This window comes from Anabas testudineus, chromosome 16 (assembly GCF_900324465.2).
Source record: "Anabas testudineus chromosome 16, fAnaTes1.2, whole genome shotgun sequence".
NCBI classification, from domain to species: Eukaryota; Metazoa; Chordata; class Actinopteri; order Anabantiformes; family Anabantidae; genus Anabas; species Anabas testudineus.
Window position 1 is genome coordinate 913228 of NC_046625.1, and position 23960 is coordinate 937187.

The window sequence follows — 23960 nt, forward strand, 5'->3', positions numbered from 1 at the left end:
CACCAGGTAACACTCACTGAGAAATACCTGTATAAAATACACACTTGGTAGTAGCGGCAGTAGTACTATGGTAGTACGATGATGACAGTGACAGTGTTACCGTGCACTCTCTCTCCCTCACAGACCTGACCTCCCACAATCCATTGCTCTCGCTCGCTCTAAGCCGTCAGGCAGCGTGAAGCACCTGGTCCTGGCTCACCTGAGGAAGCTGCTGAAGCTGCGCCCCGCCCAGCAGAGAGGCCTCCGTCTCTCAGTGTGACTGAACCCCGACCCGCTGCAGGAGACCAGGTGGTGACGAGCTGGGCCAAACTAACAGAGGCTGGACACCAGGGGGCGCCACAGGGCTCAGATGGAGGATCCTGGGTTTTTCTTCAGAGGGTGAAGGAAACACAAGGGGACTCTAACCCAGAGTCTGACAGCTGGTTCAGCATCTGGACAATAGTCTGGAACCAGAACTGGCATCAGTGTCCAGCTAATACACAGGGACTGTTTAACTGTCCCACACACCGTGTATTTAGAAAGTTCGAACTGAAAGAAACTTTGTACATTGTGCGTATAATACTATAGAACTTTGGCATACAAACTGTATGCAGTATACTGTATATTTCATGGTAACATACAAGAAATGAGTAAACTTTACTGTTTGTAGTAACAACAAATGTTTATTAATGTATTTGCACTGATGAATCATTTATTAAACCGCTTCAGTCAATTCTTTAAGATTTTTAAAACAGATAATTTGAACAGGAAGTTTTGACAAAATCAGAATAAATCCGAACTTCCTGTTTGAACACAGCTCAGTATTAACAGGTGTTCACATAGAGGTAATAACAGGGTATTAGTAGGTAACACGAACGCAGCAGCTCTTCCCAGATGAAGCCATCTTAAACAGCTTTGTTGCTTTGAGGATGATACTTAATCATTTTCCTTGTGGAGATGTAACAGTAAAGTGTCTGAATGAGATTCTGGGATCAGTAGAAGTACTGAGCAGGTCCAGGCCGTGCTCGGTTAGACGCTGCAGACTCAACGCGGTGGAAGGTGTTGTGTAACTCACAGCAGGACGAACGTCATCTGAAATATTCATTAAAAGTTGTGCAGGGCCTCGTCTCCTGCTGACGGCTCAGTTTAATCTGTTCACTTAATGAAAACTGGAGAGTGGAGCTGTTGTTTTACACCTGAAACCCGTTTATGTATGAATGTGTCTCATGCACAGGTGATACTGCAGTTTTCCTTCATTATCACATACTTTACAGATAAGATAAGTACATTTTACCAGACACACACACACACACACACACACAAACTTCTACTACAGGAAAGGAAACTTCCTCTAAATTAGTTTGTTCCATAATTACGAAAAGAAAACAGTGTCTCAGTAATTCCTCTCTCTCCTGTAGTTGTGTTTCCTCCTCTCTGTTCTCCTCTGCAGGTATCCTCCTCCTTGGAGCTGGATATCTCCAGAATCCAGTTACTGGTCCTACCAACCTGTCCAGTGTCTCTGCTGCCTGCTGTTCTTTTCTCTCTACGCTTTCCACTCACCCCATCCGGTTGAGGCAGATGGCCGCCCACCCTGAGCCTGGTTCTGCTGGAGTTGGTGCGCAGTCTTAAACTGTTCACAGAACCAAGAGGTGAAATTAAGGAGGTTAAAAATGAAAAATGAATCAGTCTAAGTAAGAAAAGCTGCGAGTGCTGCCAGAGGCCTCGGTGCTGCTTTGTGGGAACAACAATGACTTGACTGTAATGAAATAATCTGTCAGGATTACAGCAGCAGGAGGGAAACGCCGCAAAAACATGAAGCTGCTAATCACAGATAAGCTGTTCAAAAGGCCATGTTACAGAGAAACTGTGTCTCAGCTGATTCTGCAGGTTTCATGTGGCTCCTACTCAGTGATTTACACAGAGCCGCGAGTTTCCCACAGGATGAGGACAAGGTGCATTCATGAGCTGTCGTACAGACTGGGAGAAACGACATCCCTACTGCGCAGACACATGAATGCAACATTCATCGTTTCAACAAAGCCTGTGCTTGTCATGTTCTTCCTCTGTCTTTCTCTCAGCGACACATGTTCAGCTTCATTCCGTCATTTCCTACGTCTCTTTAAAGTAGCAGAACGCCGCGTGTGCATCAGCAGACGTCAACATTTCTATAAGAACAAACTGAAGCGTGTCTGTTAGTGATGCATCTGTAAATCTCTTCATTATTACAAGACTTTATACTGAGTTTCAGGCACTGATAGACAACATATGTACACAAAATACCATTAGATTTTAAAGATTAGCATTTACAAAATAAAGTATGTACTCGTGACATTAAATTAATGAAAATGGACCTAAGTAAAGAAACGGAGTCCACACTGCACCGAACCTCCATCCACGAACAGCAAAATACAGCCGAGCAGACAGACACTGAGAAAAACAATGAGTTTCCAGTGATTTTACGTTTGTTTAGTTTTTATTTTTATTGCATTTGCGATTTTTCCCTCGTACGTGCAGCTTTGGTTTGCAGCTGCACACCAGCAGAGGTTGTGGCTCTGTGTGACTAAATGGAAAAATCCTGCAGTAAACACATGAATTTGATGTTTGCTGCTGCAGTTTCTCTAACGGCCGCTCACTGCTGATTTCATGAGAACGGGCAGTACTTTTTGTCCTCTTTGGTCCACTTTTTTGTGCTACAAGTGTTAAATACCGGGAATTAACACAATTTCAGATAAAAGAACAAAACAAACCTGCTAGAACCTGTGACTATGTGTCACTTCAGTTCCACTTCAACCAAATGCTAGAAAAAGCTGCTGTGTTACATGACAACACTTAGTAAAGTATCCTGCAGCAGTACTACACACCATAGTAAAGTATGAAACTTTATACAGTGAGGGAAAAAATTATTTGAACCCCAGCTGATTTTGTAAGTTTGCCCACTAACAAAGAAATGATCAGTCTATAATTTCAATGGTAGGTTTATTTGAACAGTGAGACACAACAATGACAAAAAAAATCCAGAAAAATGCGTTTCAAAAAGAGTTATAAATTAATTTGCATTTCCACGAAGGAAAGAAGTATTTGATCCCTTCGAAAAACGTGCTTTAGTACTTGGTGGCAAAACCTTTGTTGGCAATCACAGAGGTCAGCCGTTTCTTGTAGTTGGCCACAAGGTTTGCACACATCTCAGGGGGGATTTTGGCCCACTCCTCTTTGCAGATCCTCTCCAATGTTTGGCAACTCGAACCTTCAGCTCCCTCCACAGATTTTCTATGGGATTAAGGTCTGGAGACTGACTAGGCCACTCCATGACCTTAATATGCTTCTTCTTGAGCCAGTGATTTGTTGCCTTAGCCGTGTGTTTTGGATCATTGTCATGCTGGAGTACCCAACCACGACCCTTTTCAATGCCCTGACTGAGGGAAGGAGGTTCTCACCCAACATTTGACGGTACATGGCCCCATCCGTCCTCCCTTTGATGCGGTGCAATTGTCCTGTCCCCTTGGCAGAAAAACACCCCCAAAGCATAATGTTTCCACCTCCATATTTGACAGTGAGGATGGTGTTTTTGGAGTCATAGGCAGCCTTCCTCCTCCTCCAAACACAGCGAGTTGAGTTGATGCCAAAGAGCTCGATTTTGGTCTTATCTGACCACAACACTTTCACCCAGTCTTCCTCTGAATCAGTCAGATGTTCAGTGGCAAACTTCAAACGGGCCTGTAGATGGGCTTTCTTGAGCAGGGGGACCTTGCGGGCACAGCAGGATTTCAGTCCTTCACGGCGTAGTGTGTTACCAACTGTTTTTTTGGTGACTATGGTCCCAGCTGCCTTGAGATCATTGACAAGTTCCTCCCGAGTGGTTCTTGGCTGATTCCTCACCGTTCTCATTATCATTGAAACTCCACGAGGTGAGATCTTGCATGGAGCTCCAGACCAAGGGAGATTGGCAGTTAATTTATGTTTCTTCCATTTGCGAATAATTGCACCAACTGTTGTCACCTTCTCACCCAGCTGCTTGGCGATGGTCTTGTAGCCCATTCCAGCCTTGTGTAGGTCCACAATCTTGTCCCTGACATCCTTGGAAAGCTCTTTGGTCTTGGCCATGGTGAAGAGTTTGGAATCTGGATTGATTGATTGCTTCTGTGGACAGGTCTCTTTTATACAGGTAACGAGCTGAGAGGGCTGCCAATGTCAGCTCGTTACCTGTATAAGATCCACCTGGGAGCTCGAGATCTTGCTGACGGATAGGGGATCAAATACTTATTTCCTTCATGGAAATGCAAATTAATTTATAACTCTTTTTGAAACGCATTTTTCTGGATTTTTTTTGTCATTGTTGTGTCTCACTGTTCAAACCTACCATTGAAATTATAGCCTGATCATTTCTTTGTTAGTGGGCAAACTTACAAAATCAGCTGGGACTCCAGACTGAAAGAGACGTAGAAGGACTACAAATGAGGCTGCAGCATCATTAGCAGTCACTTTGTGTCTCTTTTGGATCTCATTTCAGCTTATGGGATCACTTTGTGTCTGATTTTTCACTCTTTAGGTTTGTTTTGTGTCATTTTATCATTCCGTGTCTGTTTTTGGTTCATTTTTTAGCTGCTTTTGGTTATTCTGTTCATCTTTTTGTCTTTTTCTGTCCATTGTTCTCTCATTTTGATCCATTTTTGGTTATTTTGCATCTTTATAACGCAGCTCTGACTTCTCAAAAAGAAGTGGTATGACTCACTTCATGCAGGAGAAGCTTTCCATAGCATGCAAACATTCAGTGAATCTACCAATGAAAGGCTTTATAATCGGATTATTTATGTTCAATAAAAAGTCTCATGTGTAACACTAATGCTAAAAAGTCCCCATGTGCCCTGTTGACAACAAGACTGCTGCATCATTTGGTTAAACGTGTTCAACTTAGTGATGCTCTGACGTGTGCTGTAAACATTTGTAATACACTTGTAACGTGCTGTTGGACGTGCAGGCAGCAGGCTGCAGGCAGCAGGCTGCAGGCAGCAGGCTGCAGGCAGCAGGCTGCAGGCAGCAGGCAGCAGGCTGCAGGCAGCAGGCTGCAGGCAGCAGGCTGCAGGCAGCAGGCAGCAGGCTGCAGGCTGCAGGCTGCAGGCTGCAGGCAGCAGGCTGCAGGCTGCAGGCAGCAGGCAGCAGGCAGCAGGCTGCAGGCTGCAGGCTGCAGGCAGCAGGCTGCAGGCTGCAGGCAGCAGGCAGCAGGCAGCAGGCTGCAGGCAGCAGGCTGCAGGCTGCAGGCTGCAGGCTGCAGGCTGCAGCTCTCGGTCTGTTGTGTCTGTTGTGTCTGTGCTGTGGTCACCGACCAACACTCCACCGAACACAGGCTCCGTGCTTTGTTACGCTCTTAGCTCCGCCCACCTCGCTCTCCGGCTCGACTATTGGTCGAAGTAAAACAGCCCCTGCCACGTCAATGGAGAGCTGAGCTGCCGATCAAAAGGAGGCGGGTTCCAGCTGGAGTTGATATAAGGAGGCGGTCGCGGAGCAGTGGCGGCGAGAAGCGGTCGAAGCGGAGGAAGGAGCCGGCGGCGAAAGTTCGTTAAAGCTCGGTGTCCCGGGACAGAAACACGAGGTTTCAAAGCAGGCTGTGGAAATGGAGGAAGAGCACAAAGAACTGATGAGACCACTCCTCACATCCGTAAGTACTTTGTTCTCCAGTGGAGCTGTTAGCCGGCGGCTAACTCCTCAGCAGCATCTGAATTATCTCCGAAACCGGAGCCGGGACGAAGCTGCGAGCTTCTCCCCAGAAAAGTGTCTGCTGTTGGACAAAGCTCCGTGGAAAGGGAACTCTTTAAAACCTCTGATAGGAACGGAAAACCTGTCGAGCCGGTTGGGAACGACGCTCGGCCACACGCTGCTTTTGTTTTTAGGGACCACGCTTGTGCCAGGAAGTGAAGTAACGATGCGTGATGCCGTTTTCACGCAAGAACAAAACTTTGCGGAACCTCTTTATAAAACATAGTAATTCTCGATAGCGCCGCTCGCCGTGAAGTCTGTGGACTGTGTAAAGTGGCCTATATCATAGATTATACTCATAATGAACTGTCCTTACAATCGGCATGAACCACATCCACCTCCATTCGCTCATTTTGATCAAGTTTGATCTTTTTTTCTTTTGTCTCTTGTTCCAGCCTCTCTCTCTTCCTCTCTCCTGAGCGGCTGAAGCGACCTGACAGAAATAGACTCAAACTTTTTAAGTAACCGTGTGTTGATCACACGCTTAATGTGAGATCTGCCTGTAATTAATCAGAAAACATGAGTTTAGTTATTGTACAGTGTGACCCGTTTTGCCGGTGTTACCCGGCAAGCGCAAAGACACAAAATTGGCAAGTTAATCAATGGAGTTTGGTTTGTAGAATGCTCACACTGCATCTCCTGTGTGAATGGTTAGACCCGCTGAGGGCTGTAGTGTCCTTCATTTACAAGGCCAGAAAATCCAACTTCCAGCCGGGATTGTGTGGTTTGAAGGGATTCAGGGATTCATTGACATCATGCACAGCTCTGACTGACCTGACCTGACCCTGATGTAGTAAACCAGAAAAATATCAAACGAAGCTTTGCAAAGAAATCTGCAACCACAACGATGGAGTTGATGTGGGTGGAAACTAATCTGAAGCACTTTATCTGAATCTCACCCCACAGAGTTTGAATTTGCTCTACTGGGATGGTCTCCAGCATCCTCCTGTTACAGGTCAACAGGTTTATTGGAAACTTGACTAAACGTCACCTGCTGATCGTCTGCCGTCACAGAGAAAAAAACAGGCTGCCGTTAGAAAACAGTTAACAGTCCACAACCAAAGGCCTTGAATTTACTGTAATGTGTCAACACAAGCACTGCTGAAATGCAGAACACGAATGCGTCGGAGAAGACAAGGAGAAAGGAAGTATCCATCCTAACTCCCATCATTAGTAACTGATAATGACGCCAATCTCACAATGCATTTTATTACATAACTACTTTACTACAAAGATTTACCCCCCGTGGAGCAGCAGCTACTCCCCAAATGGAAAGTTGACTTGAGTTACTTACTTACTTTGCCGTTAAGAGTTAATTTTGGAAACTATTCACAGCCACAAAGCTCCCATCAGGTTTTTCTTTGTTACAAGTGGTTCTAGTAACAGCAAGTTTTACTGCCTTCCTGTTATTACCCTCTCTTTCATCCCTGATGAGCATTTTGGCTACTAGCACCAAAATGGCAGCTGGTGTAACACTTATTTTTTCCCTAAACGGCCAGAAACACTGGACGACAGCCGTAGGATTAGGCACGAAGGCATGGTTGGGTTAGTACAGATTTCAAACGTTTGCCTGAAAAATGACTGCTTTCTTGCAGTTTGCTTGAGTTGGTCACATGACTTGCTTCACATGACTCCTGGGGGGGGTCCTGTGCTCTGTTGACGTGTCCATCCAGCCCAGCCTCCTCCTGAGGGTCTCAGTTCCAGGGCACGTTGGGTGTTCACCTCAGCTGCCAAACGTCAGCAAACGGTCAAACAGACCAAACTGGACGTTTCTGGCTCCTGCTACCTTTGAAGTGATATTTTGCAGGAGAACGGTCTCACTAGTAGCATTGCCTGCAAACATGTAGCAACACCTGCAGTGGATAAACCACAGGAAGAAGACACAGAGAGGGAAGACGGAGACAGACAGGTGAATGAGTCAGTGCTGCTAAAGAGGAGTGCCCAGTGGAGTTCCCCTGGCTTGAAGACAGTAGTGAAATGCACTGTGCTGAATGTGGTGTTGCTGCTTCTGGTAACATTGTGTTTGTAGCCACATCAGTTAGCTCTAAGCATAAATGCTAAAGCTGCAGGATTATGACGCATGAGGCACAAATTACAAGCAGCAATTCTTGCCTGTAACGCAGCTCCTTGCCAGTCTGACAAGTACAAGTTCAATGCTGCATAATTTAAGTTTCCCTCTTAATTTCATCAGATATATACAGTAAGATCATTTAAAGATGACCTTTCTTTGATCTGGTCGTGCTGACTGGCACCAGTGTGAAATGTCAGTCTGGAGCTGTGAGTTTAATTATTCATGCAGCAGCAGGTAAAGGTGCTCCTATAAATATATTAACCCACGTTAATACATTTATATTGATTTATATATAGTGTTGATATTCTTAATCTGCAAAGTTACTGTCAGTAGTAAGTATCAGTACACTAGCTGATTAATGTCACCAGCTCAATCAAACAGCTTTGTACATGAGAACTTAGCTACTATACATTAAATTTGAGGCTTCACAGGAAGTTTATTAGGAAACTGTAGCAAGAGAATGTGTATTTCAGTTTGCTTTTCATATCTTTAGTGTCTGTGTGAGGAGGTTTAGAGGGTAAAAGGCCCTTTCTCTCACTTTTCGCATTCATGCTGAGACCCAGTTTTTATGAAGGACTAAATGGGTTAAGCTTGTTAGAAAGAATTAATTTGACCCATTTCTGGGGAAAAATACCAGAAGTCTCATTTAAGCAGCTTTTGGCAGCTGAACCTGATATTTAACCTGGACTTGCTGCTGAGCGTTTGTGTGTCTCTACAGGCGTCTGTGTCCTCCAGCTTCTTGTTTGTTGGTGTTGTTGCTGGCTTCCAGCCAGTTTTATCACGGACAGCAGACTGACTGCCTCTGTACCACTGCTCATTCAGCTCTGACAGTTTTATCTACTCTCGACTTTCTGTCCCTAGATTGTCCTGAGAAACTAAGGTGAAACTTCTCATTCTTTCAAATCAGCCCGAGCTGTGAACAATGTTGGATGTGTGACGCTGTGAAGCTCCGATGGTGCAGCTTATTGTTTGGTGCAGATGGAGGAGGAAGTTGCAGCTCAACAATAATACGACATTTATTAGACTGTTTGATCCGGGGCAGCGGGAGGTCAAACTCGGCCAGAACAGGTGGTTCAGAAGGAACAGACGGGGTCAGTGCAGAGTTACAGGTTAATCAGTGTAAATGCACAGCTGAAGTGTTACACCAGTCACTCACACTCACACAAAAGAATCAGAGTGTGTGTAGCTGTACAAAGATGTCCACTTTGGTTTTTAGTTGCTCTCATTCTACTTGGACACATTTCTAACAACAGTTCACAAGTGGGTTAATAAAGTGGGAAATAAACCTTAATAACACGTATACAGTTAATAAAGTGAATGAATTACATTGTCTTTGTAAAAGTCCAACTTTTAGTTTAAGCTGTAATTGGGATAACAACTAGGTATATAGTGAATGTGTCAGTGAGTGGTTAAGTACAGTGTACGTCTGTCTATTGACCATCAGTACCATGAAGAGGCGTGTGAAACTCATACACCATCCAGAATGTTGTTTGGAACAAGACACGGCAACAGTTCTGGGTTGTGACTAAACCATTTTACTTACACTTCTTACTTTACTGACAAAGTCTTGACTTAAATCTCATTTATAAATGTTTCAGTCGGTTGCAGGGCCGCTTTGGACCCAAACCGGCTGTTCATGTTTCTACAGCCAAAGAACTCCCAGAGTGACCCAGCTCATCATTCACAGATTATGTTATGGACCAGAGACAGGGCTATCTTGACAAAATCAACTAAAGCTTTGAAAGTTGGCTGTTGGCATCTGACAGCTAAAGGCTAAGCTAACAAAGGCTAACATTACGGTTACTCGGTGGTAACAAGAATAAAAACGTGTCTGGTAATTACCTTTGTTTTCAAGCCTAGTTGCCATCAACAACCAATGTGTTGGGCCATTGTGAACTGCAAAGTCACGAGCATCATTTGTACAGAGACATTGTCGTGCTTGTTGTTAGGTGTTGCTGTCCAAGGCGAAATGTCATTGGTGCTGCACAATCAGCTGAGAAGTTCAGGGGGGCAGTTAATGTCTTGGGTGATCTGTGTTGGATAACTCGGTGGCTTCAGTTTAAATTGTGTTCTCACAATGTCCGTTTTATGTTGAGATGTGTTTAAAGAACATGTAATATTGTATAGAGCACATCTGTGGTAGCTTCAACTCTCAGCTGTTCAGCTTCACTTGAGACTTTTCATAGAGTTTCATAGAGGTGTTGATGTAAATTTTGGGATGTAGTTTGTGCAGCTGTTGAACTGTCCTGCTTTATGTCGACAGGTGCTACCATTATTTTGTTCACCTCATTTGCATCAGTGGGCAGAGTAAACAGAAACACCTCTTTATGCACATCAACACAAACTCAACATGTCTCTGGAACAGTTTGAACAGAATCTGAACTTTACCCTCCCTTTATGAAGGAGGATCCTTGTTCAGCCAAACGGTCAATATAATGTTTGGTGAATCACCATCTCCCTGTCTCATCCTACAGGTGATGTGCAGAAGCAGCAAGCGGTAAATTCAGAGACTGAAGTAACGAGAAATGTGTTAATTGTTGCTTTAGCACATACAGCCTGACGGTTGCAGCGTGTAACTGTTCGTGTTGTCAGTGTCCCAGGTGACTCGTGTTGACGTCAGCAGGTTTGTCCCCCAGCAGCTTGTCGCTCTCTGGGCTGTTGGAATGGATGCTGTCAGGATGGAAACCAGTCTGCAGGGAAACAATGCTGAAAGGTTGAATATGAAGGGAACTTGGATGTTTCCGCAGAAGGCTGAGTTCTAGCTGCTTGCACAGAGTATCTCACTTTAGGTAACTGTAACTGTTATTGCAGCGAATGGTTGAATTGAATCTCATGTCCTCAAAACTCCAGTAGTCCACTACCACAAATCATATACAACAATGGCTCTGTCTGTGCTTAGACCCTCCAATTGGATCTTGCTCAAACATTTTCAATTCAAATTTTTATTCAGAAACGTGTTCTTTGAAAACACACAGGCTTATGGAGAGACCCAGTCTGGTCACCCTCACGACCTTTAAACCACAGGATGCTGCTCATCATGTCTCACTGCTGTGAGTATGGTAACACCTCTGTAAGGCTTTATTATCTACAGTAATCCTTGGCTAAGTTCAGATATCATAAACATGGCAGCAGATCACAGGAGACTGGCTCTAAAAGTTCCTCATACCAGCTGTGAACTGGAACAAACCTGTTGTCCATCAACACCTTTTTTCCAGTAAATGCAAATGTTGCCACAGTGCGATGTCATCCAGCTGTGGTTCAGCTTCACATGAGCTTATTTTGGAGCCTGACAAAGACAAATTAAGTTTCCCATTTAAAAATCCTTCCTCATAGTTTCATAAAGCTCTATTGGACATATTCCTCAAACTAGACCAACTGGATCTTATTATACCCCCCCCCCCCCCCTCCTGAACAACAGGACTGTCCTGAACTGCTTCCTGCTCAGTTACTCTGATGCTTGTTTACCTTTTTATAAAGACCAGCCTACTGCCTGCAGTTTTTTACAGCTGGATTCCCTGTTAGTACCACCCTCAGAACAAACTGAAAACTCTGGTTGACCCATGTTCAATATCAAATATTTTCAGCTGCACATTCAGACTACCTCTGTCCAGAAGCAGTTTTTTAAAAGTATCATGTTTAGATTAGATTATCTACTTTTGGTTAAAACTGATAATGATAGAAGAAAGTACACAAGGAAGGCAAATCTATGTGGGGTAGATAATCAGCTGAAGGCAAACAGAGAAATCAGGAGCACAAACACAGACTGAAAACCAGCACACAGAAGAGTTCTGGAGATAGTTCAGCTGTTCAGGCTTCTGTGCAAATTATTTGTGTGCATGTACAGTACTGTGCAAAAGTCTTTTTGGGACCATCTGCTTTGTTCTTTTATGAACAATGACCAGTATTTATATCTCTCATCTTTTTTTTTTTTTTTTTACATTAGAAACATAAAGTGGTTTCTTGGTTTTTGTCTTTCCACAAAAAACATTTCTGGTCCAGCTTCTTCAGACTGCAGAACGACCAACTTGGCATCCACATGAAGCTGCCAGATGCTGAACCAGGTCCTTGCTGGACTTCTGATCTCTCAAAGAAGAAACTCTGGGAAACTTCTCATCAGATCTTCCACTTCTGTTTTTTTCCTTGACCTTTCCAGATTCATCTACAGAGGTTCTAGCCACATAAGCTGTTTATTCTGATATGTTTGTGTTTGTTATCACAGTGAAGATATTTCCTATGAACACTAGCTGTATTCTAATCAGGTGACTACCATATAAATAGGTATATAGTTATAATAGCACTGTTAAACTGCCTTTTACCTGAATCTAACTTTGTTTTACAGGCTTAATTCTCTTTTATCCAGTAATCTGCACTTTTTAATCATCTTTAGTTTAGTTCAAGTCAGTTGCTGTTTGACACAGGAACACATGATAACTACTGTTCGCTCTGGATTTGCGGGTTTGGTTTCTACCACAGCTTCCAGATGTCACCAACCGGCCTACTCAGTCATCAGATGTTTCCAGTCTGTTGAACACTGACAGTCGGTGGAAATCATCTTTAGGAATAAACTGTCCAGTCTTTGAAATTCTTAGCTGCTCTTTAAAGAACAGATTGACTGGTTGGATGAAATAAACTAAAGAATAGCTGGATATGCCTCCTCCATTTGATCTTATGGTGCTGAACAAACGATGCAACTGTAGTTGGTCTCTGTAGCCCGTATGAGAGTAAAGGTTGTCCTGAGGGTGGTGTTGGAGAAGAGCTCATTAGGCCATTGAAATTTAAGTGTCATCCTCAGGGCAACAGGGAACAGGATCAGGGCATTTCCAGAAATATGACCTGTACATGTGTTATTTCTTGTGCTATTTGAAATGTCAGCATTAAGGTGATGCCTTAACTGAAAACCCTGTTCTGTGAGACAATCACGATCAAATCTCTTGAAACAGTCTGACACAGATTTTCATGTGGTCTTTCCCTCTCAGCTCCTGATATGGGAGCAACTGAAAGAGAAGTCCTGGCAGCAAATCTGGTTTTAGTAGTGTAGTAGTAATTTCATTCAGACATTTCAACCGTTAATTGATGAATCAATCATTGTTGATTTTCCTCATCAGACGAGTCACACGGTCTCGGGTTTCTGCTTCTCTTGTCTGGAATAGAGATGTCAGGACTGTGCAGTGTTCAGGTTCTCCTCCCTGCTGAAATGCCTCTAAGCCAAACGCTGAACCTTGTGGAGCTCCAGGGTTTTGTCCCCCATAACATGCTGCTTCCCGTTTCCCTTGTCCTCACTTCAATAGTTTCATTGTCCCCTGTAAGTCTGTCCCCACTTCTCCAGTGACGAGTGGGAATGATTTGTGACGAGATTGTTTTGACTCTGTCAGTGTTTTAGTTTGTGCACAGGAGCTGCTGAGATGTTTTCTCTAAAGTTGTTTCTACCGTCTGACAGTTCTGTCCTCCTACTGTCATGTTAGACATCGCCTGTCTTTGTGCAGGCTCAGCTGTGATGTCAGAACCCTGCACAGAAACTTAATTCAGAAGCAGTAACTTAAAAAATACAAATTATCACTCTGCTTTGGACCAAAACTACTTCAGAAACCCTTTAGTGGATGTGGTCCCTGTATGGTCGCCCGATAATTCTGTAGCAAATTGTTTGTGGTGAGAACACGATCACACGCTGATCCAGCAGCAGTGTTGTTGGTATAAGTTGTATATTTAAGATTTCTCACCATAGTTATGACCAAAAGCACAAATGTGTACAATGGGAATATTTACTGGAACGTCACTGGACCTTCTTCCTATGTTTACGTTTCATTTCGTTGTTGCCGTCCCAGATCCTGGATGAGACTGTTCTCTCTTGTGATGATGTATTTGGTTCACTCGGATTTTTCCGTTTGTGTGTGAAAGGAAACCAAGGAGAAAACGAACCAGGTTAGAAACTGGTTCACTGATTGAGACCAAAGAAAATTATCTATAGGTTCTACTGGAGCTTCATCGTGGTTTTCATCGGTTTTGTCATTGTGAAATGAACCAACGTGACTTAATTTAACTAAGTGGAAGTTTTAAAATATGAAGCTTTAGCATATGGAGTGAGGTCACATCCACTAAACTCTGTTGTATGAGCTGTTAGGGTTAGGCTTAGCATTTGCTTCCTGTCTACATAGACACTACATTTAGTTTTAGTTTTGCCCATTTGCTGTCAGGCCTGTAGCCTCAACAGTTTTTTGGTGCTGAACATATTAAAAAAAAAGCCCATTGAACCATCTGAATGTCTGGTCCTGTATTTTAGTTTGGTGCATTTAACCCTGCACTAGTTTGCACCTTCTTTTCCTCTGGCAGCAACATGACACTGTCACTGTACACATTTGTTTTTTATTCTATTTTCAGAAGGGCGCTCCAGTTACATAGCTTCTATTGTTGTTTTGCTTTGTTTCTGACTTTTATATTTATCTTCTTCTTAGAAACGTTAATGGACATTGAGACTCACCATTGTCAGCTGGGACATTTTGCAAACTCCCATGTGAATTTGCATGAAAAAGTAACTGTAAACTTCGAAACTGTCTCTTTTTAACCATTTTCACGATGAATGAGTAGTGACGAATGTGTAATAATAACCACTGCATTGTCCTTGCACTGAATGAATGAAAGCTGATCTTGACCTTGATCCAGCAGCAGCACTGATGCATCATCACAATTTTAAAGAGATGTTGAACTTGTCATCAAACAGGAGCTTTTCCCACATGCAGCACTTACTGAACTATAGTATTATGAATTTGAACTGGGGTTAGTATCCACATGATGAATCAGTTTTTGTTCTCTCTCCAATGTATGAGGGGAAATATCTGGCTGTTGGAAGTGTTCCAATTTCCAATACCAAGCAACTTCAATATCTAAAAGTTTAATGGGATTTACGTTTAAGATAAGACTAATCAAAATGCAAATTAAAGATCTCTGATATTTTGTATTTTCGTAGAGATGCATCGATTAACCGTCTTCTTCACTCACAAATTCTCACAGCTCCACTTTGCTCACATGCATGAGGCGCGTGAAGTGAACCCCCGGTAGAGCATTTTACAGCAATCTTTAATGTCATTTTAGATATTTTAAATTATGCCACAGATCTTGTTGCACAATTTAAGCATTTATTAGTAGGTTTGTAACAGCTCTGAAACTGAAATTACAACACAAATATCCACAGTTTGTAAACGTTCCCAGAGGCTCCCACATAGTTGGAGATTAAAAAAACAAAAACTCAGGTCTAAACCGAAACTTTGACTAGTGAGAATCGTTGCACCCTAATTTAATAGACTGACAAAATGTTTGACTAGTTACAAATTATTAAATAAATCTGGAATTGACATTTTAGGTATTTTGAATTGGTTTCCACTTGAAGTCACAGAGTAACTTGTTTTAGTCAAAATACAGTTTCAGATTAGGGTTAGTTATCTTCAAATCTTCAGGCTCTTGATATCTGTTGCACTGGTGCAATATATTTTTAGTTTTGTTTAGTCATAAATAAATTAAAGAGATCTGTAGAGTGAATTCTAATGATTTCTACGAGGGTGATGTCGTCCGGATATATAGAAAGGAATTCTGACTAGTTAGAATGTAGTACTAGATATCTTAAATTCTGATTTAGACTGGTATAAATGCATGTTCTGTAGCGACTTGCTGTTTTCTGCCGAGCAGGTAATGACAGTGGCTGTTAGAGCTTCTTTCTCTGTACACAGATGCTTCCTGCTGTTAACAAACACAAGACTGAACCAACACAGTGAAGTTTTGATCCTGACAATAAAGGTCTGAAAGTCCCATCTAAACAGTTTTCACAAAATCCTTTCTTACATGGGAATTATAAAAATATCCACTTTAAAATTGGATATGTCTCCTGCAAACATCCTTTTAGCTTTCGATAAAAAGGGAAGTCAGGAAACGGCAACTGAATATCATCAAGTATTTTTCTTCTCGTCTATATTCGGCCATTTGTGGTTTTCTGAGAGTGTGCGTAGTGTGTCATTTTGGTCTGGTTGTTGGTTCTGAAGCTGAAGAGGAAACGTAAAACCTCATGTCATATATTTATGTTCATGTCTCTCTGCTCATGCAGTCGCTTCTCATTAGAATTCCTGAGCTGAATGGAAAAGAAAGGGTATTAACCAGTAGGCACGTACAGGGAAGGAAGAGGATTTCTAAAGTATTGTTGGTGTAAAATGGAAATAATTTGTTGTTTGAATACCAGACCCAAAAGTGCTGCCTTTAAATGCCGAAACCACACATAGAGAGAAACGTGAGAACTCCCACAGCTTAATTAATTACTGCTGGTGTTCCTCTTTGAGCAAATCACATTCAGTCGTCCTGACTCTCACGCAGAGAGCGGTTGACAGGAGAGTCAGCTTCCTACATTACCAAGATTAAAAAGCAACCATGGAGGTAAGGTCAAATGTCAGAGAAAACGGATAGAGAAAAGAACACGTTCAGTGAGTCTGTATTAGTAGAACTCTCCAGTGTCCCGGTTAAAGTGGCACAATGGCCTGTTCAAATTAACCATCATCATCGTATGGTGGTCAGGGAAGATAACGGCACATTTTTAAAAATGGCACCATGTCAAATTACCAACAGTGGCCTTTACCAGGGATTGAACTGCACTTGTTGGTCTTAAATTGGCAGTGGACTCTGGACTTCTTGGTCTTGGGTAGTTTAACCTTATTGGACAGTTTGACAGTAGAGAGGGGGTGCGACATGCAGCAGAGGTCCCCAGCCGGACTCGGGATACGAGTGCTGTTTTTAAATTGGAGCTTGTTAAGTGTTTGTGTAGGAGTTGGCATTGGAGCAACTTGACCGGACCGCTCTTGATTAGGATGTTTTTAATGTTAATTAGGCCCTTTTTCATGTGTTGGTCTTCACAGGGGACTTGAACTTTTCACATCTTGGTTTTGACTTGAGACCTGCAACCTTACAGTGGGTTGATCTTAATCTAGGATTTGTTGCTCTTGACCTGGGACTTGTGGTTTTTTGCTTCAGCCTGTTTTTTTTTTGTTTGTTTGTTTTTTTCAGTTGAACTTTGCTGGTTTTGACTTGAGACCGTTGGTCTTTACCTGGAACATGTGGATCTTGACTCGTTTATTCAGGATTTAACAGCCCAAACTCAACATATTAGTTCACATATAGTTTTCAGTGAGCTGCTGTAAACTGTGAAGTGTCACTTGGGAAATGAACAGTTTGCTTTTCAACAGCTGAGGTTGTTTCAGTTCACTATTTCAGTTTGACCTGCTGTGTTTGTCTTTTTCTGCTCAGAAATGTGGATGACTCGTCCATTAGATGCTCCACCTCCTGTTGTGGTGTGAGTGCTGTGTTTGCAGACGTCCATGTTCACCAGTACTCAGTGAAGCAACACGCTCGGCTATAAATACGTAGCCCAGGATCTGCTGGCAGCACAGCGTCTGTATTTACTTACTGAACTTGGATGACTCTCAGATCCACACGCTACTTTAGGAAGTCAGTTTGTATCTGAGCTGCAGACACACAGACCTGCTGCACCACTTTGGGGAGTTCCCTTCTAGAAAGTTTCTCTTTTACTTCGGATGCTGTGTCTTTTTCCTGAGTGGTTTTTGGTGCCTGAGAAGACATAAGTTGACACAGCCGACTGTTTTAGACACAGCAGCCATGGGAGACTTTTGGGGCGATGTTGCCAGTCAGAGGGTGGCCAGAGCAATGTCACTGGTATGTATCTGCTGTTTTTGGCTTAAAACAAAAACCTCAGTTATCGTATAGAAAACAGTCTGCAAGGTTTGCTGTTAGGGTTGCATGTGGCTTCAGTTTAGATAAGTCAGATAAGATACTTTAGATAAGTCGCAGACTGGAATTGCAAACTGAGCCTTGAAAGTAATGTTTTTTTTAAGCAGAATATGAATATGTTTGACAACATCTGAGGAAATGAGACTAGTGGCGGAACGGGAAAAGAGCTCAACACAGCGACAGATCAGATCTGAGCCCACATGTAAAATGTGTCACTTGCCAACATCCTGGTTTGGTCATATGCATCTGCCAGTTATCGGCAGATATATTCATGAATTTGTGGAAAGTGTCCAAGCTGCCAGATTTACATTTGTCTGTCAGTTGAATATTTAACTCATGCAGAAAATGGTTTTATGGTCGGTACAATATGTAATTGTTGTGGCAGATGTTCAGATCAATCAGAAATTACAAAAGTAGCATTAGAATAGAGAGAAACCCAGTAATAGTAAATAAAGTGGTAAAAGAATCATGTAAAATGTAAATGGTTTTTAAACTTTCTTCTGTTTTCTTCCGTTTTCAAGCACCAATGCCAAACATCTCCCCTTAAAATCCACATTTATACATACTGTGTTGATTGGGTAACACATACAGATGTTACGTAATACATTTATATAATTACTATCATGGTAGTATTTTATATTAGTAATACTGGCTCAAAGTATTGCAGCAACCTACTAAGTAGCTCAGGCCACAGGAACGCTAATGAAACAATTTGAAGAGGAGGAAAAAACATAGAATCAAGTTAATGTCAAAGAGTTTATTCAGACCACATGACCTGAAGCTACAGCCCCCCCTGGGGGGCCATGGAGTAGTCAAAAATAAACTGATGTGGAAATCCATGCAGATTATTGAGACTTGCAAATGCACTGATAGACTGTAAAAACGGTATTTGGAGGAGCTCGTACTCCAGTGTGTTTTACACTGTGGACCTCAGACCTTCAGAACAAGAGTGATGGAGTAGATGGTGTTTAGAACGGAAACGTTAAATCCAGTGAAACGTAAACACCATGACCACTAAAAAAGAGTTTATCATCTGCTCTACATGGGTCGTTCTCTGCACACTGTAAATCTGAAACTTGATCTTGAGATCAGAGTCCTTCAGGGTGAAACTTATTTTTAGATGCCTCAAACTAAATGTTTCCAGCAGATTATACATCATGGTCTTTTCATTCACTCTGTAAACAGTCGGACAGAGAAGAAACCTGTGACACACTCGATACAGAAACTGAAATCATTCATCAGTGGCTTTTATTAATTATTAACACTCACTCACACGCAGTTTATCTTCTGCTGGGTTTGAGTACATAAATATGAGGAAGGTGGTGACTGCAGTGGACTCACAGTAAATACAGAGAAGTGGTGCCAAGAAGTTTGGTTCTGTATGTTCTGGTGCTGACCATTAATATCCACTAGTTTTTCACATTTTTACCACTGGGTGCAATCAACAGGAGTGCAGGACACACTAATAGGATATGCCTGTATCAAATGGAAATTAAAAATGCATCATTATCCTCAAAAATTAGAAGATTCATAATTTATTAAATGAGTAAATAAAAATGTACTAGGGTGTATGCATGATGTACTGACAGGACCAGATATAGAAACCTAACCTGTATAAAAGTATTTGAATGAAAATGCAAAACAAACATTAACACTAACGGGCATTAAGTTGTGTAACTACTGTACCTGAACAGGTAACATGCAGGTTTAATATCCACAAACAACATGCTAACAATCTCCTCACAGCAGTTTGTGGTGTTTGTACTGATGTAGCGTTAAATTACTGAACGTTACATCCTGCTGAGTACGTAAGGCAGACGATGAGGGACAGCGAGTTTCTAGTTTGTCTAAGGAAACTGTCGCTGGGTTTGGTAGATACTCCACTGCATTTCATCCTTCAGCAGGCTGGTTTGTAAAAATAAACTACAGGTTTAATCATAACTAAAATTTAACCATGGTTTACAGTGGCTGTGGATCAATAGGTAGAGCTCTGCAAACGAAGTGTGTGTGTGTGTGTGTGTGTGTGTGTGTGTGTGTGTGTGTGAGTGACTCGTCGCTGTTGAGTCATGTTCAGATTCACATGCACTGACTTTCTCTTGACTTTTTGTGTGACTCATCAATGAATAGCTAATTGCAGTGAAGAAGTCACAGTAATTATTTTACTCACCATGTGAAATATAGACATGACTGAATCCTTTGTGCCACCTCGACCACTAACCCTAACCCCAGTGTGCTTCTATACACGTTGGAACAAATAAGTTTGCTTGAAAAAGGACTCGGCCTTGGGGAACTGATGGAGTCAGACGTCTGCAGCCTGCAACGCTGTGTGTTGCTGAATATTTCACGCCATTATCACTCACACTGTAAAAGAAGTGAAGCAGGAGGAGCACAGCCCACTTCCTGTTGCTCATGGTGGCATCAAATTCACATAAGATGTTGATGACAGGAAGGGAGGAATCCTCTGAGCTCTGTGTCCATCAGGGTGGAAAATCTCAATTTAAACTCGGTGAACCAGATGGACCCGTCAATCTGCTGCCCTGAGGCACGCGCTGCTCAGCTGGACCGACACCGACGACGCGTCACTCGTCTATGCTTTGTCTGTATCATCGAAAAGAACCAGAGGATGGTTCTCGTCAGGGCTAGTGGAGGGTCACATGTGGGTCACTGTCTGTAGTTCAGGTGGTAGGAAGATAAAGAGCTGCTCCACTCTGACTTGTCATTCATTCCAAAAGGCTCAGATATTTTCAATGGGAAGTTGACAAACTTCTCACTGCTTCAACGTAATCCCAGACTGACTTTGTAATGTTGAGTCCTTCAGGACACGTAGACCTACGGTCACGCTGCTGCTGTAGCCTCATTCAGCCACTTCCTCAGAACCACTTTTTTCTTAAGTGGGACATTTACTGATCACTGGTCTTATGCAGGACAGCCATGAGATTTGTGGTTGCTGCCGTAGCCAAATATTCCTGCTGTTCATCCTCTTGTGTAAAACAAACTGACATCAACTTCTCTTGCTCGTTGACATTAGAGTTTGGTGCTGTTGAAGTGAAAAGAAGCGAAGAGAAACTCGTTTGCTGCTTTCATTTAAATTTCATTCATTGCATTCACATGATCTCTTCTGTATTGCTCTGATTTTACGTGATGCTTGTGGAGAACGATGTTGACTCCTCTGGTTATTGAGAAATTATGAAAAGTGTGGCACTGATTTGAGAACAGCTCAGTGTTTAGCTGCAGTTTTATGTGATTAATAAGAATCTAAACATCTAAAGTGCTGATGATCTGCAAAGAGCTGGAGCTCACATTTTGGTGTTTCCACCAAAACCAAATCTAAAAGTTGACTCTTGACCTTTGGAATTAGTTTGTGTGTTACAGGGCTGCAACAAACTTATTTTCATTAACAATTAATCTGCTGATTAATTCTGTGATGAGTCAGATTCTAGATTCTCTTTCTGGTTTTAAGTCAAATACTCAAATTTGATTGGTTCTTTAAAAGATTTGGTTGGAAACATTTGAATATTTAGCTGTGCATGGTCCTCCTCAGTCTAACTTGAGTTTTGAAGTGAAGTGTTGCTGTTTGTGGTGACTTTAGACTGAGCAGCTGTGGCTGAGTTGTATGATGTTGGTTTAACCAGGTTTAGAGGTGGATTACATGTGTGTAGTGAGAGCTTAACCTGGAGCTGTTTTATAAGCTGTGTGTGTGTGTGTGTGTGTGTGTGTGTGTGTGTGTGTGTGTGTGTGTGTGTGTGTGTGTGTGTGTGTGTGTGTGTGTGTGTGTGTGTGTGTGTGTGTGTGTGTGTGTGTGTGTGTGTTTGTGTGTGTGTGTGTGTGGTTTCTCAGCTGTTGCTGTACAAATGCACAGACTATAAAACTAAGACACAGCAGTGCTGCAGCCAAACAGCATGGAGCTGCACTTCCTGTCTGACACAGTCCTACGTTAACATCGCAGCGCTGCGTGAGTCTAGTTGTTTGGACAAACTTCACTTTGAAACCACTGTTACATCATAAGAGCCTTTGTCAGCATTCAGGTTATAACTGCTTGACATGAATACTGGAAATATTGTTGATAACATTGAGATTTGTGATAAACAAATGTCCTCATGAGTCCACACTTTAACAAAGACAGTTTAATTTACAGGGACATTTCTGGCTGCTGCTCTCCACACACACTGAACAGAGTCTGTGTAGAAATCTGTAGATTTAAATGTAAAAATTCACAGCAGAGAACAGACACCACGAAATATTAATGACTCAGGAAAGTTGTAAAAGTCTGTTCAAAAGGTTGCTGGCAGTTGTTGCTAAATGCAGCAACACACAAGCTAAACTGGCAACACTGCATAGTGAAAAGTCATGTGACACATGCTGAACAGAGGCCTACTGGTCATCTCGTTATTAGATACTAAACGTTCATACACATACATTTTTAGTTAATTAAATCTTATGATGCAGGCTGATGTCATGGGTACTTTAGATTAATCAGGCAGCTCTAATTCAGATTGGAGTTAGGTGTAGGTTCATGTAGGAGGTGGGTATTTATTTGTGATGGTTGAAATCAGATGATGTGGATCTGGAACAAGGGGAGGATTGAGGGTTAAAACTAGGTCAGCGTTTGGTTAATACCTAGTCACATTAGGTCATTATATTGTTAATCACTTCTAGATCAATCGTGTAACATAAGGTGGCTTATTGTATTCTGTATAGTTTCCTGCTGGACAGTTGAGTATTAATCTACATATATGCATAAACTGCGTGTTGACAGTCACCTCACGTGTGGCTTCATGTGATCCTCATCACTTCTGCATAGTAAACACTGAGGTCATCTTCTCCTCTTCATGTTTGTTCTGTTTATCAGTTCCTCCATTGAACTTCCCCCTGCACGTCTCTGTTCGTCCAGCTGCAGGATCGGTCCCCGATGTCTTCCGGTTTCCAGCTGCTGTCAAACTGCTTCCTGTTGACATCAGTGATAGTTTTGACAAACGTTCCCATCGTCTGTGGGAAAACAGCATGTCAGCAGCTGCACAGTTCAGAGAAAAGCACATTTTAATGAAGCTAATGTTGTAACAAGAGCAGTGTTATTTTAATTCTGTCCTGTCCCACCCTGACAGTGATGCTGGGATTCAGTATCTCACTCAGACTTTGAACTTTGACCTGTGGACAAGAAGAACTAGGGCTCAAACGTTTATGTGCTGTGGAAACTTTTTATCATTTTGTACATTTAAATTCATGATATAATGAGTGTGTGTGCAGTCAGTCTGCTGAATATTAGTGTTTGTGTGTCTGTTTCCTGCTAGATTCAACCTTCCTGCTAGATTCAACCTTTATTTTAGTCACTGTTTATGTTTGTGTTGTTTGTTCTGCAGGGACACGATGAGGAGGCTGTGTTGGACCAGGGAAAGACCAGCTCCACGCTCTACACCAACTTTGAGAAAGAGGAGCTCGAGAGTGAGTCTTAATCTGTTTACATGCACACATACTGTAGCGAAGTAGCGTCAGTCTGAATTTACTGTCAAACAGAAAAGTCTCGGCCCGTATTTATGCGTTAAGTTTGGCACTCAAGCATATAAAGCAAACATAGACTGAGATTTTTGAGTTTAAATGCAGACAGAGTGCTTGTTGAGACACATGAAACTAATAGAAATGACTTGGAGGAGGATATTAGAAAAAGGAGACTATAACTGAACAACTGTCAGACGATCAGCTCTAATGATGACGCCGTCTGGAAAACGTCTGCAGTAGGTTTTCTGATATTATAGAGTCGATTTCCTCACTGTGTTGCCTCCATCAGGTCACAGGGCGGTGTACATTGGAGTCCATGTACCTCTGGGCCGGCAGAGCCGAAGACGCCATCGTCACAGAGGACACAGGCATCACAGGAAAAGACGAGACCGCTCGGATCTCGACGACGGCCGCGAGTCTCCCACCAACGGTTCGTCCTGACTCTGACGATATTTAACGTCACACACACAATGAATAAAAGGGACTTATGGGATGATGTTGTTTTGTCTCTGTTTTACAGATACACCATCTCAGAGAGTCCGCTTCATCCTCGGGACAGAGGATGATGACGAGGAGCACATCCCTCACGACCTGTTCACTGAGCTGGACGAGCTCGCTTTCAAAGATGGAAACATCCAGGAGTGGAAGGAGACTGCGAGGTGAGGACACGCTCTTTTTCTTATACTTATTTACATCACGTCACTCGGCAGATGCTTTTATTGAAAGCGACTTACAAGTGAGGTACAAAGCAAAGTCTCTAATTCAAGGAGAAGAACTTTAAAGTGCCACAGAAAGAACTGTTTCAGTTTCATGAGACTGCTCAAACAGGTTTTGTTTCTCATGTGCATGTTATCGACACAAAAAGAGAAACACAAGAAGTAATTTGACA

At 42.4% G+C, this 23960-nt stretch overlaps 1 protein-coding gene across 2 annotated transcripts in view; it reads left to right on the top strand.

Moving 5' to 3' along the window:
* Positions 1 to 5464: 5464 nt before the first annotated feature.
* The window catches only part of LOC113169096 (sodium bicarbonate cotransporter 3-like), a 36851-nt gene continuing 18355 nt past the window's right edge, over positions 5465 to 23960 (top strand). The window contains exons 1-4 of one of the 2 annotated variants that reach the window (XM_026370246.1): positions 5465 to 5632; positions 22936 to 23017; positions 23361 to 23501; positions 23592 to 23730. In XM_026370246.1, coding sequence (XP_026226031.1) covers positions 5588 to 5632; positions 22936 to 23017; positions 23361 to 23501; positions 23592 to 23730 — 407 coding nt within the window. In that variant the 5' untranslated portion in view covers positions 5465 to 5587. Of the gene's footprint in view, positions 5633 to 17151; positions 17504 to 22935; positions 23018 to 23360; positions 23502 to 23591; positions 23731 to 23960 lie in introns of those variants that run through there. The other variant, XM_026370245.1, reaches the window with a different exon arrangement.